General features: G+C 38.6%; 2 protein-coding genes across 2 annotated transcripts in view; one reads left to right on the forward strand and one right to left on the reverse strand.

Moving 5' to 3' along the window:
• The window catches only part of LOC134665526 (serine/threonine-protein kinase 17A), a 298,452-nt gene extending 293,368 nt beyond the window's left edge, over window positions 1–5,084 (forward strand). The window contains exons 4-8 of the mRNA XM_063522500.1: window positions 204–432; window positions 985–1,208; window positions 1,302–1,421; window positions 3,180–3,280; window positions 4,872–5,084. Of these exons, the coding sequence (XP_063378570.1) occupies window positions 204–432; window positions 985–1,208; window positions 1,302–1,421; window positions 3,180–3,280; window positions 4,872–5,084 (887 nt within the window). The remainder of the gene's footprint in view (window positions 1–203; window positions 433–984; window positions 1,209–1,301; window positions 1,422–3,179; window positions 3,281–4,871) is intronic.
• Window positions 5,085–13,429: 8,345 nt separating this feature from the next.
• LOC134665527 (protein HIRA) overlaps window positions 13,430–14,349 on the reverse strand; it is a 41,177-nt gene continuing 40,257 nt past the window's right edge. Inside the window, 1 exon segment of the mRNA XM_063522501.1 lies at window positions 13,430–13,658. Within this exon segment, the coding sequence (XP_063378571.1) occupies window positions 13,515–13,658 (144 nt within the window). The 3' untranslated portion in view covers window positions 13,430–13,514.

A 14,349-nucleotide genomic window follows, 5' to 3' on the forward strand; every position in this document is an offset into this window, starting at 1 on the left:
ACAACTCAAGCGGTGTGCTCTTTTGCTCCTGCTATGATCTATTTTGCTCTCACGCCATTACTTTTTGTCTTAAATCATTCAAATTAAGAAATCCAGTATATTTTGGGTGAAAACCAAAAAGATGCGCAAGCCATAAATCAGTCATCTCAGTAAATGTCTTTAATAATCTGCAGCTTCAATACAATGTTTCCTTATCTTTCCAGCACCAGAAATCCTGTCGTACGAGCCGCTGTCCCTAGCCGCCGACATGTGGTCGGTGGGCGTGCTGGCCTACGTGCTCGTCAGCGGCTACTCGCCCTTCGCCGGCGAGACCAAGCAGGAGACCTACCTGAACATCGCGCAGTGCCAGCTCAGCTTCCCGAGGGACTTGTTCAGAGGAGTCTCGCAGAGGGCCATGCAGTTCATCAGGGACACACTTGTCGTGGATCCTAAGTGAGTTTACTTGTCTTTTTTCATGGTATCTCAAGCAGGAGACCTACCTGAACACCGCGCAGATCCTAAGTGAGTTTACTGATGCTCTGTTATCACCTTTAGGATGTGGTCTCGGTAATGCTTTTCTATATAAAATCCGTCCCGGAACTCAGAATTCCCAGGACTCTCCAAACACTCTCAGTCTCGGGAGCATTCCCTGGTCATCTTCCTCAAGCAGCCAGCTCAACTTCCCCAGGGACCTGTTCCGCGGGGTCTCGCAGAGGGCCATGCAGTTTATCAGGGACACACGTCGTGGATCCTAAGTGAGTTTACTTCTCGCAGTATCTTCTCAAGCATGAAGACTAGCTCAGAAGGCCAGATTAGCCTTTCAAGATACATATTCTGCGGGACACGTACAGGACACTATGCACTTTTATTCCGGAGAATCTATTAGGATTCAAACATTCAGCCCTTTCTATCAGAAATGAATATGTAACATACCGCTGTATATGTCATACAACTCTCAGTTGTTTCGTGTTCTAGGATTCATATCTAACGGTGATTCTTTTCCAGGGGTCGTCTTACAGTGGAAGAGTGCCTGGAGCACCCCTGGCTCAAAGACGACGCCGACATCCCGCGCGCCATCGTCGGGCTGGGCTTCGACACGGCCGCCAGCGACGCGGACTCCGACGAGACACAGGAGAATGGGGTCCATGGGCTCAACGGGAACGGGGTTAATGGACACAACGGCATGAATGGTCACAGCAACGGGACTAATGGGACGAACGGGACACATGATGAAGAAAAAGGTTGGTGTTTGTTGCATTTTTGATGAGTTATGTCTACAGTTGTGGATTATTTGGCGGGGCTTTGAGACGGTTGCCAGCGACGCGGACTCTGGGAGAATGGGGTCCATGGGGTCAACGGGAACGGAGTTAATGGACAAAACGGCATGAATGGTCACAGCAACGGGACTAATGGGACGAACGGGACACATGATGAAGAAAAAGGTTGGTTTATTTTTTTATGGATTCATTAGAAAGACTATCTTGGGGTATTTACAATTATGGAGTACGGGTGTCTGCTGCTGCGTTGAAGATATTATCAGGCTGTAATTTTACAACTGTAAGACGGGCTTTGGACTGTAATATTGGGGATGCAGATGAGAGGCTGAAGTATAAGAATTCTGTCAATGTTTCTATAGTAGATTGTTAACCAAGGGTGCCTTTCACCCGAGTTAAACACTCTACTTTTCATACCGAATGCGAGGAAACCAAACAAGACAAGGCAATTTCGCAAACTCAGTAATGGAAGTACCTAATAGATCTACGGCCATGATTTATTTTCCTTAGGACTTACTTGCAATCGGAGACTTTACAGGTGTGATTAATAACCCCTAGCGAAAATCATTTAGATTGCAATATTTACGAAAACACACATTTTTAACAAACTGCAGTAATTTTTAAATGATTTGTTCATTATAGTATGAAAATCAGCGGGATTGCCTCTTACTTTTTAATTTTATACTTTTTCGTTCTAAAAGCCGCAACAGACTACCGGACCGCACCGCGACCTTGGTGCGCCGCACCACGTAATAACATAATAAAAGTATTTTAAATATTAAATAACAATTTAATTAATAATATAAGTATTTTTTTCTTGTATTTTATTTTATTTCCATGAATATAGTGCGAAATATCTTTAAAAATCAATTTAATATCGTACAAACGTTTAACTGTGGCTGTATAAGATTCTGCCTTTGCCCATTTACGCAAGTGTAAGGTTTAAAAAAATATTTTTGGTGTATTCCTTTTGGTTCCCGCCTTATGAAATCGAGTAAATAGAAATCAACGAAGTAAATCAAGAATAATTTGTTTTTAACAATTCACTTATATAATTTTTTATAAAAAAAGGATCAACGTGGGATTAATAAAATTAAACAATTACCAATTGTTCCAGGCGAGGAACTAAAGACACTATTTTTCCATTTTGTTTCCACCCAGTTGTTCGTGGGACGGGGACGCTGAGGAGTACACCACTTTTCTACACTATAGTTCGTTTTTTTAGCATTAGAAAGAACTTGCAAGAAGGTAAGCGATCTTGACATGTCTTTTAATTGAAAAACGCTTTATAAAAATATAAAACTATTACTTATGAAAGCAGAAGAATATAAATTATCGTATTCGATTCATAATTGTTACATATTTGCCGTAACTTATTTTTAAAATGTGTTTTTCAATTAAAAGACACATCAAGATTGTTTACCTAATTTCTAATGCTAAAAAAAACGAAGTATAGAGCATAAACGTATCACTTTCTGCGCACCTTTTAGAACAACAACGACCCACTTTCAGAGCATGAGATATGAAAAACTATTTTCATACCTGCTTAAAGACGATGCTTAAATTCCGTGCCCTACTTGTATTATTAGTTTCGTCTTCGATGTAGTTGCCAACGACACTGTTTCAAACGAAACTCGTAATGGTTATTGGGTGGAATTATTGGACATAGTTTTGGGAGAATGGAATATGAATTTTTGTGTGTACAGCGGCGTTCAAAAGTGCATGGATATCTGTCAGTCGTAATGTCTTAATATTACGGTTGAAACATGTCCTAGCACTTTTGAACGCCAGTATACAAGACTTTGTACTGTGTACAGCGCTTTATAGCATTTTGCCTTCCCTTAAAATGTGACTTATCGGCGACCAATGTCTTATAGATTTTGAACTGTGTGTGCAAGCGGATTTAAGTTTTATGTATATTTGCAGAGAGGCCAGTGTCGCCGGCGGAGGAGCGCGCGCCGCCGCTGAAGCACGCGCACGCGCGCGACCCCGCGCCGCCCTTCCCCGACGCGCCCTCCACGCCCAAGGTGAGGATCTTGGTATGCACATGCACATTCATCTTTACTCTATACTAGGGCTCTCCAAGCCCCGGCCCGCGGTCCAAATTCGGACGACCCCTCCTCCCCACCCCCGGGTGCTGACGGTGGTCCGCGCGAAAGTTTCTGAGGCGCAATATGGCCTTTAGGTAAATAGTTTGGGGACACCTGCTCTATACATACAGCGTCATTCATTAGCATAAGTATTTGTGGTATTGATCTTTTTTGCAAAATGTTGATTCGTCATTTTATTTCAGGTAAATCTTATATTATAAATCCAAGCTATATTTTCATGTACTTCTATAAATTGAAGAAATTTTGGATTTCTTTATGAGCTTTTATTTTACTCATCATGTTTTTCGTTCGGGTTAAATTTTGCAAGGTAAATTAGGCCCATTTCACACTATCCGTTTGAGCTGAAACTTCACCTTTTACTTCTTTTTTTTTTGAGTAACACTGCTATGTATATGTGTCGCTTAACATCAACTCTGGTAAATCCATTCGACCCTCAGCAAATATCTACCCTATTACCTTTTCATAATACCAAAATCGTATGATCTGATATATGGATTTACCCGAGTTTGAAGTTAAGCGACTCATATAATGGTTCCATTGAGCTGATTTCACCAAATCACACATAAGGTGTCCGTCGGATTTACATTCTATTATAAAAAACAAGTAGCATTATGTAGTCTAACTTCCGTAATAGTATTTTATGCAACCGTTGTTTAAGAGAGGTCAAAAAAGGCGAGTGGCGTGAGTAACAATTTGAGGCGAAGCCGAAAATTGTTAATAAAGACGCCACGAGTATTTTTTGACTCAGTTAAACAACGTTGCATACAATACTTTTTCTACGACCAAGCACTTACTTTGAAATCAAATTTAAAATTTAACAAATCTTTTTAATTCAAGAAGTAGCAGAAATGGAGGGTACGGGCGGGAAACGAATGAATGAATGAATGAAATTTAAAAAAAAAACATGTCTATGGTTCACTTATTTGTCAGAGATGACATTTAAAATAAGGTTAGCAACACTGTATTTCATTCAATATTTTTTAAGTGGTCATTACATGAAGTATTGTTAAATCGCCAAAAAGATACTGCGTGTATGCACAAATGCTTTTTTGGGGAATAGACTAAAGACTTGTCTCGACAACTATAGATGGTCAAGCAAACCTTGTCAGTAGAAAAAGGCGCGAAATTCAAATTTTCAATGAGACGCTATCCCTTCGCGCCTACATTTTTCAAATTTGCCGCCTTTTTCTACTGACAAGATCTGCTTGACCAAGTATATAAGGTAGGGTTTTAAAGGTGTGTGCACGACCCTTTAAATGACAAATAAAAATACGGGAGTAGAAAAAATAATTAAACTTAGAATTACTCTCAAAACTCATTATCATCTTCCGTTTCTCGCCAATCCGTGGACTCTTAAGGTTCCGTCACACGGGCGCGTTTTGCGGGCGGCGCGTAAGCGGGGCACGCCGATGTTTACATATAAAGCGCTCACGCCCCGCCGGAAAACGCGCCCGTGGGACGAAACCTTTATACCTCCGCAGACTAAACCGTCTCTTTTCATCCCCAGGTATCCCGCAAATCGCTGCCATCCCCCCCATCCGTGCTAGCCCTATGCAAGAAGTTCCAACCGGACTACGAGAAGCCCGCAGCGCGCTCGTGCTCGTGCGGCGCGTGCTGCGCGCCCGCGCCGGCGCCCGCGCCCGCGCCCGCGCCCGCGCCGTGCGCGCGCCTGCGCCTGCCGCCCGCGCGCTCCGCGCAGGACCGCGCGCTCATCTGCTAGCGCCTGTTGTCCGCGCTGGCCGGCTAGAGGGCGCTGTACTTAAAGGTGGACTTTTAAACGGAACGACGTGACGCTTTCGCGCATCGGAGTTTCATATTTAGGGCCCCCCCACATCTAGCGTCTTTCGAGCGTCGGCGTCTACGACTCTATGGCCGCCGCTCGATGCGACGTCGACGCACCTGCGCAGCGACGTCATTTTCCATAGCGCTGACCAGACTTCGACGCTCGAAAAACGCTAGATGTGGAGTGGCCCTTATTACTCCGTATTGCCACATCGACAACGTTATACCGGCCCGTGGTCCTTATCTAATGTTATAATACTAATACTGTAAAAGCTATCTAGACTAACTTTACACGGATTTGAATGAGGGTGTCATTATTAACGTCTATTTATGGAAATTTGTCATTAATAATGACATTCCCAAACTTTGTCATTGCAAATATCGTGCAAATTTAGCTTGGTCCGACTCATGACCATTAAATTAACTTCAATGAAATGTAAATCGTTTTGAAATTAAATAGTTCCCTTTATTTGTTTCTTTAAATTTTAAAACCAATTTTCTAAAACTATTGATTTCAATTTTATTAACAAACTTGTCATCAATGGTGTCCTGTTCTGCTAGAGATTAGAAAAATATTAAACATACACAGGACCGCTTTGCTTAAAAGTCTACCTTTACGCAAAACTGCGCCCTCGTCTGCTAGCGCTTCTAGCACAAGTAAACTAGAGGGCGCTGTAGTTACTGAATGTATTCAACTTGTATGTAATTTCTTTTTTTTCAGAATTTAAAGTACTTGCAGTTTTTCACCTGTAAAAAGATCAAATACAAGCGTAATAGTTAAATATTAGTTGCTGGTAATATTATCGATTTCGGTCATTAACTATGAATTCTGAAAAAAAAGAAAGAAACCTTAAAAACTGCCCGGTGAATAAAGTGATATGTTTTAGTAATTTAGTCTTTGCATGATTAGAAAACTACTGATGTTTCAGTACCAATGTGAAATTATATTAATTACTACTTACAAGTAAAAATGTCAAGTGAACGAAAGTAGAATGATAATAAAGTATATGTGACTTCAAAATTTGTAAAAGTATTCACCCATCATTCATAAAATGTAACACGCTTTTGTAATTTAATTACTTTCACTTTACCTGACAAATACCTATTGAAAATTAACAGACAAGGATAATATTACAAATTAAAATAAATAGTCTATCAGTTCCCAGTGGCCTTAAAATATACATATGTATATCTTTTGTAGAGAATTGTGTAAAATTTTACGGAGGTACAGTAATTTAGTCTTGTATTTGTATAATATTTCTATAATATTGAACCTCAATGTTATGTAGTTTTCTATACCTAAGAAATACACTAAATTCTAGGGATCGTTCTGCTTTTAATGAATTCACGCATATACTTGTATGTATTTAACTGCGAAATTCAGGTGTACCTAACTTATGAATCTTGATTATGAATTTGAGATAGATTTTATAGTATTATGAAAAAAAAATCTAGATAATGTTATGTAAAATACTGTACATACTTTAATTGTATCCGCATTGTTTTTATCACTTTCGTTCACTGCTGTTACAAAACTTGCCAGTTAAGACCTTAATAGTAGATTATGCGACTGCTGCATAATGAAAGGCATTATAATACGAGCGTGGGTTTTATGAAACAAGCGAAGTGAGTTTCATAGGATCACACGAGTGTTTTAATGCCTAATTATGTACAGTTACACAAGATGTTAACTGGAAGATTTTCTGACAACGTTTGTAAAGGTCGCTACTCGATTACCTTGTCGTTTTAACTAAACCATGTCCCGTTGGTTAGAAATTAAAAATAGTAGTTAAAAATATTGTCCATTAGTTAAGACGACGAAGTAACGTATAGCATGCGCCGGGCAGTCGCCATTTTCTTTATGACCTGTATTACGAAAGCGTACTTAGGTATTATTGTGCTGGCCTACAAAGGCCTAAGTGTAAAGAGGCCATTTAAAAGTACGGTAGATATGCCGTGGCTATGGGGTTTAAAACAGAATTTCTCATTTTAGAGGGAGCTTTTTAAGCCCAGACCACAGACTTTGTTTCAGTTTTTTTTTTCGATCTTCGAAAATCATACACAAGAATGTCACTCACACGCCAACATCACGAGCGAATGCGTGCAAATATAAACCTTATTTAAATGTATGAAGGTTACATTCACAACGTACGCTTTAACAACTACAAGCGTTCTTGGGGTTATGGTAACAAATACTCACGATTCATTCTTGGCGGAGCTTAATTCGGACATTCGGTTGTTTTTTTACGGTGGTTTTCTTTTTAAGGGTAATTTTTCAATATCAATTCGTTGGTAGATACTTTGTCTGTTGTTTGGATATACATGAAAGAGATTTCCTCTCTTATGAGTTAGTTTTTAACCCCATGATGCATGTTTATATTAACGCAAGTTGCGATTATGACACGCTAGCCTACTCGGCTCTTTCTCTCGTTGTACATTAGAAAAGGATAACGAATGCACTAGCGTGGTGTTGGGGTAAGCTTTGGTCACAGAGGCTAGAGAAGTGGACTATTTAGAGTTTTGAAAGCGTCTAAAGCTATTAACACACTGTCCGTAAATGAAGATAATTTACTTTTTGCCATTTGCTGAACTTTAAGCAAGTTAAAATATAGATTATCAATGCGTATGTCGGATTTAACATTTTGTTTTAGTGTGTTAATGACGAGTCTAACTTGTAAAAATGGCTTACTTTTCTTTTCCACTCTGACCTTTTGACTTCACTACTTCGGGAAGTGAAACACGCGCAGTGATGTAAATACGTAGTTATAGTTAAGTTAGTCTCACGAGTTGTATATTTTTAACGTAGTAGGGGCCCGATTACACTTACACCGAACAAAGAAGAATTAACATTTTATTTTCTGATCGAAACTACATACATAAGCTTGAAGTACAAATATATTTGTAGTTATAGATTCGTGTACAATTCGAGCTCTTTAACGGTTGCTTAGGATTGTCGCTGAAGTGACAGCCCTGGCACACCTTTTTTTAATGTTTAAGGAAATTAAATATCTATTTTGTTTTATTAAGCTAGTATACGCTTACTCATTTAAGGCCTGTGCACACCGGGTGCGTGTGTTGTAATATACAGTTCCTTATGAGCGACGACACACTGTTTGCGTGACGCGTGCGTGCGCGGGTCCAACATTTTAGCGCACGAGCACGTCTACGCAAACGCAGCCGGTGTGGCCTGGCCTTTGGAGTTAAGGGCTAGTTCGTGCGATCGCGCTCCTACAGTGATGGTACAAAATGCATAATTATACGCAACATCGGAGGGGGGCTTGCATATGTGTTCTTAAGTTTAACCCTGGGCTGGGCTGGCCTGTAAATACTGCCCTCTTACGTACGGCCTTGTGCACACTGTAAAAGTAGAAGTTATATTAAACTCGCGCGTTTTTTATTAAACTACACATCGCGTGTGCCCAAGGCCTTAAGCCGCTCAGCGTTTACTTACTTAGATATTAAAATTGTTAATGTGTCGATCACATAGTGACATTATATTGTAGTGTCTAAGTGTTTAGATGATTTTAACAGAGGTATTGTATACGTAGGTATGTAGGATACCGCGTTGACCCTGTGTGGGACCAAAATTAGTCGCAAATTCCTTAATGTTGTTCGTGGTTGTACGATATTGAAATTTTACCCGATTCTGGGCTGTTGAGTTTGAGCCGTGAAGCGACTTGCGAACGCTCTCGACGTGTCGGCACTGTCGTGTCGTCGCGTAATGTAAGAGCTGTTGTGATCCATAACTAATTTGTAAAAATAAATTATTGTGATATAAAAATTATGCTTGTTTTGTTTGTACCTTTCCTTAACATTTAATAATCCCATATCGTCGGGTGACTAGCAAAAGTCACTAAGTACTATCAAAAAATTAAAGTAACAATGCACTTTATTACACTTGTAACACGGTTCATTGTCCAATAATTTCAATGGTGTTAGTTAGTGACTTTTGCTTGTCACCCGACGATATAAAGCACAGGCGAATAAGCGACCACATACCGTAGAAGTAATACGTAAGGTCCAGAGGGTAAAGGTTAAAATAATTTATCAAATAAAATACAAAAATTATAAAATCATTTGTATTAATTATTCGTACCAGGAACAATTTACGATGTTTTTAATTGCCTCTAGCCGCCAACAAGTCAAAACTTGCTAAGACAAATGCAATTTTGATTTGTCAAAGTTAAAATTCAAAATACAATGGAATGGGCGACCTTTTTTCAAGCCTCTGGGCGGCTAGTAGTTTTTCAGACAAAATATTCCACTTTGTTCTTAATAGGGACTTACAAAGATGCAAAACGTCACTACTTTTAAAAAATCTCGTATCTCGCACTGCTACTCAAAGTTGACCGTCTGAATTAGGGTGTAAGTCACTTTGACAAAAATAAAAAGTTCGTCGCTTTCTACAGAACTACGGTCAGTTAAAACGCAGTGAGTAACTCTATGTATGCGTACCACATTTTTATTTTTATTGACGGAAAAGATACGAGTTTTTTTTTCAAAGTAGTCATGAAATGCCAATCCACCTCGTTGATATTATACTCACTGAGTTATTATTACTATAGCCGCCTAAGGCCCAGCCATACAAATGAAAAGTCCAAAATTTGCTACTGAAATTTGAACCTATAGTGTAAGAAATAGTTGATTTTGCGTTGTTGGAAAATTGAACGAAACGAAGTAAAAGCGACTCTGTTCCAATTGAATAGGATTTAAATTTCATCGAACTGAAGACGTACTATAGGTAGGACATTGGGCCTTGGGGGGGATAGAGACGACATACCAAACAATGAAATTGTCGCAATCACAACCTGTACCACGCGACTAAAACGTCGTAAGCGCCGTAAAATTCATGGCGCTTACGCGTTTAAAACGAAACAGGAGCTGAGTTTTAACACATTCAACACCAAGAACCCGACTGTCGGGTACACTGTTCGTAGCGAATACGCGCTACATACGACGAAACCGTGGCTACGCGCTACGAGCGTAACCCGTAGCACTTAGTGGTATTGAATGTGTTAAACATTTAGGTAAATATACCCGTCTCGCTAACGGAAGCGGTTCCTAAAACTAGTGCGATAAGGACAAGGCGAAAAATCCTGCATAGAAATCTCAGAAATCGAGGTTTCGTACTCGAATGTTTCCTCCTACAAAACTTAACCAAATTTAGAAATCTAAATGATTATGATATTATCTGTGTCGGATCGTTTTGCTTTCTTGGCTAATTGATATCAGTTTTGAATACTACGCCTCTCATTGCGGCATAGTCAATGAGGCCATTTTGGCAATTTTTGAAGGGCTCTAGCGCCTTAAAAAACAAAAATATCACAAAAAATCATTGCCCTTGCATCAAAATCCACGGAGGAAACAGTCGAGTACGTTTGTATGGAGAAATGACCACTCCCGTTGGCTCTTAAGTCGCGCGATACACGCTCCGCTTCTATGGTTTGACGCCAAAACGGCAGCAACTCATGGCGCAAGATACTGGTTCTCTGTACAGTTCTATCATCATCATCTCAGCCATGAGACGTCCAATGCCGAACATAGGCCTCCCTTTGGACCTCCATGAGTACCGGTTGGAAGCGACCCGCATCCACCGTACACATCGTACCGGTTCTATAGTTCGTTTTTTTTAGCATTAGAAATAAGGTAAACAATCTTGATGAGTCTTTTAATTCAAAAACACATTTTAAAAATAAGTTACGGCAAATATGTAACAATTATGAATCTAATACGATCATTTATATTTTTCTGCTTTCATAAGTAATAGTTACTGATTTTTAAAATTCATTTTTCAATTAAAAGACATGTTAAGATCGCTTACCTTCTTTCAAGTTCTTTCTAATGCTAAAAAAAACGAACTATAGTGCGTCAAGCAAATCTTGTCAGTAGCAATGTAAAGCAAACTAAAGTAGGGCAACACTCAAAGAGTAGTATTGCGCTAAGAAAAGCAGCAATGTACAATGTGCATCGAACCAAAACTTTTTTTTCCGCTGAGCGCGCCTTGTCACGTACGTCAATTCAAATTGTCACTCGCGGATTCTCTATTGAAAATGTTTGAAATTGTTATTAATACGTATGGACGGACAATTTAAAAGCGGTGTGTGATGTTTATAAAAATGATTAACTAATTTGAAGATCTCAAAATAAAATTGTAAATGGACTATGCCGTTAAACAAGAATGTATGAATAAAATCATTGCTTCAGCAGGTAGATGTCATACTGGATTTTCATATTTTATTAGATTTCTCAGTTGGCACTGTAGGCATTGTAGGCACCTTAGCTTTAATTAAGCACAGTCTTATTTAATATATTGGTATTTAATGGTGACACAGCAGAAATATCTCTTGAAATAGAATCGATTCAGAATATAAACATTGTAAACCATTTGTAAACAAACAAAATGATGGCTGTCATTCGCGATCCACATTCCACAGATAAAACACAGATGACACGCGATTTTCGAATTATTCGAACACAGTGTTGCTAACCCGCGATTTTTCAAATTTGCCGCCGTTTGCTACTGACAAGATTTGCTTGACCCAGTATACATATATACGTTAGTTACATAGTCTAATAAAACATGGTCTTCTCTTCCCAGAGTGACACAAGCCTACGTCACAATAACATGGCCGCTATATATAGCGCTATCGCATATTATCATATAGCGCTGTCGCATGATGACGTAAGCTTGTGTCAGTCAGGTGACCTAGAAAAGACGGGAAGAGAGTACCAGGCGGAGTATATTACTATACCATGCGTTAGTTATAATAATTCAAAGATTATACTTAAACGTATTGTCTAAAATCGCCACAAATAGAGATTACATTTCATTTCAGTAAAACTGAATATTTTTATTAATTACTTGGCAGTGTTTTTAATTATATACCTAGTACCGGTCCAATAATATAACACCTTTAATATTTTACCTTTACGTGGCTTTCAAAGAAATACATTTAAAATGTTTTTCTCCTCTTAGATTTATTTATCTTTAGACGAAGAAACGATTTAGTCGTATACAGGGTGTCCCAGAAATCGACGTCAAGCCGTAAACGGATGATAGACCAAGTCATAACAGTTATCATAAAAAAAAATCCAACTCATGTTTTTTAAAAATTATGGTCACTTTAAAAATTCACTAAAAAATCCACACCCTGTAATGGTTCTTTAACTCTTGTTACTACAAATTCCATAATTTATTCTAATTTTTTTTATTATTGTGTAATCTTGAATAATTACAGGGTGTGTATTTTTGTGGGAATTTTTAAAGTGACCATAATTTTTAAAGAACATGAGTTGGATTTTTATGATAACTGTTATGACTTGGTCTATCATCCGTTTACGGCTTGACGTCGAATTCTGGGACACCCTGTACGTATAAACTTGTGATTTTTTTTCATGATTGTTTAGGAAAAAAAGGTGATATAATATCAGCCGATACAGTATTTATTAGCCATAGTCTGTCAAGCCATTTTCGTCAGTAGAAAGAAAGCGGCAAATTAAAAAAAATATAGGCGCGAAGGGTATCTCATAAAAGAATTTAATTTCGCGCCTTTTTCTACTGACAAATTTGTTTGAACGGCTATATAATTTAAAATCTACTGATTATTTCATTATATACCTACTATAAATACTATAGCACACTCGCAAGGCATTCATCTCATTCAAAACCTACTTCATAAGACTGATATGAACACTTTATACTTAATATCGACACGAATTTAGGATTTCTAGAAACAGCCAATGAGTACATACCACACTGAAAATCACAAAAAAATTAGCTATATCCAGAAAATACAGGGTTTATCCAAATTATACCCCTGTGACACTTCAGTATACTCATGGGCAGAAAGAAAGCAGTCAGTAAGTTTTCAAAATTACAAAATTTCCACACGAAAAAAATTGGGAGACTTCTAATATTTTGGTATAGACATAGAATATGTCTATTTTCAAAATGAAGATTCGGTAGTCGTAGCGAATTAATAACTTCTTAAGAAATACTTATAGAAACTGTGTCATTTAATATTTACTATTATTTTCAATCGCACGATGTGTGGGAAGTTTTTAAGAAATTATTAGGTAAATTTCATTCTCGGTGTTTAAACCCCCCCCCCCCCCACATCTGGCGTCTTTCGAGCGTCGGCGTCTACAATTCTATGGCCGCTGCTCGAAGCAACGTCGAAGCAGCGTCGACGCAACTGCGCAGCGACGTCATTTTCCATAGCGCTGACCAGACGCCGACAGACGCCGACGCTCGAAAGACGCTAGATGTGGGGGGGCCTTATCCCTAATCTCTCCGCCACCTTTATTCACTCCGGTAGACGGTATTGAAAGAATATGCGTGTTGCAATGTCCGTTTGATATACCGGCTTCAGTGTCCATTGAGCATGGGTCTCTCGCGTGCTTCGCGTATGTCCCGTAGTTGGTCTATGTACTCGCTGTAGAGGCGCTGCCAGCGCAGCTGACGTACCAATAAGGATAACATGTCGTCTAAAATGTCGTGCTTCTTTATACCCTGAAATTAAAAAAAGGTGGCTGTTACAATGTACTTTCTCCAACCCGGAGCCATTATAAAACCCAATACTGATGTAGTGCATAATTATTTTCCATCGTATTTTCACGGTTACTTACGAAAGTAACTTGCTATTTCAGTCAGTCTCGGTACAAAAAGTACTGAGGTTAACTGAAGTAGCATGACAAAAACGAACGAGGAAATACGATGGAAAACAATAGGCCTGTTGCAAGTAACAAAGAATCATGGAAATAATGGTTTCAAAGAAACATATGTGTTAATATGATTCTAAAAAATGGCCCAATCTCAGTATAAACTGAAGGATTATTAAGATATTCAATAAAATAAAAGTGCAAAATTCTCCAATCGGCCATTATTACTGAAACGCCAATCAGAAGCGTTCTAAACAGTGACGTCATCAATCCATAACATATTTCTTAGAGCAACATAGACAACCTCATTGACCGAAATCTATACGTCCTCACCAAAGAGTTCGAAAGGTGCAAAAAAATATTATTTCGCCACTAAACATTTATTACGTCCAAAAAATATTATTACACGATATAAAGTAGATATCTATTTGTTATTACTTAAATAAAATGCTAAATATTTAATACGATATTTCAACAACAAACTTTTTTAATTATTTGGCTGAATGGAACTATCATTGCCATGTTGGCTGTCGTAACTAGAA

This window comes from Cydia fagiglandana, chromosome 6, assembly GCF_963556715.1.
Source record: "Cydia fagiglandana chromosome 6, ilCydFagi1.1, whole genome shotgun sequence".
NCBI classification, from domain to species: Eukaryota; Metazoa; Arthropoda; class Insecta; order Lepidoptera; family Tortricidae; genus Cydia; species Cydia fagiglandana.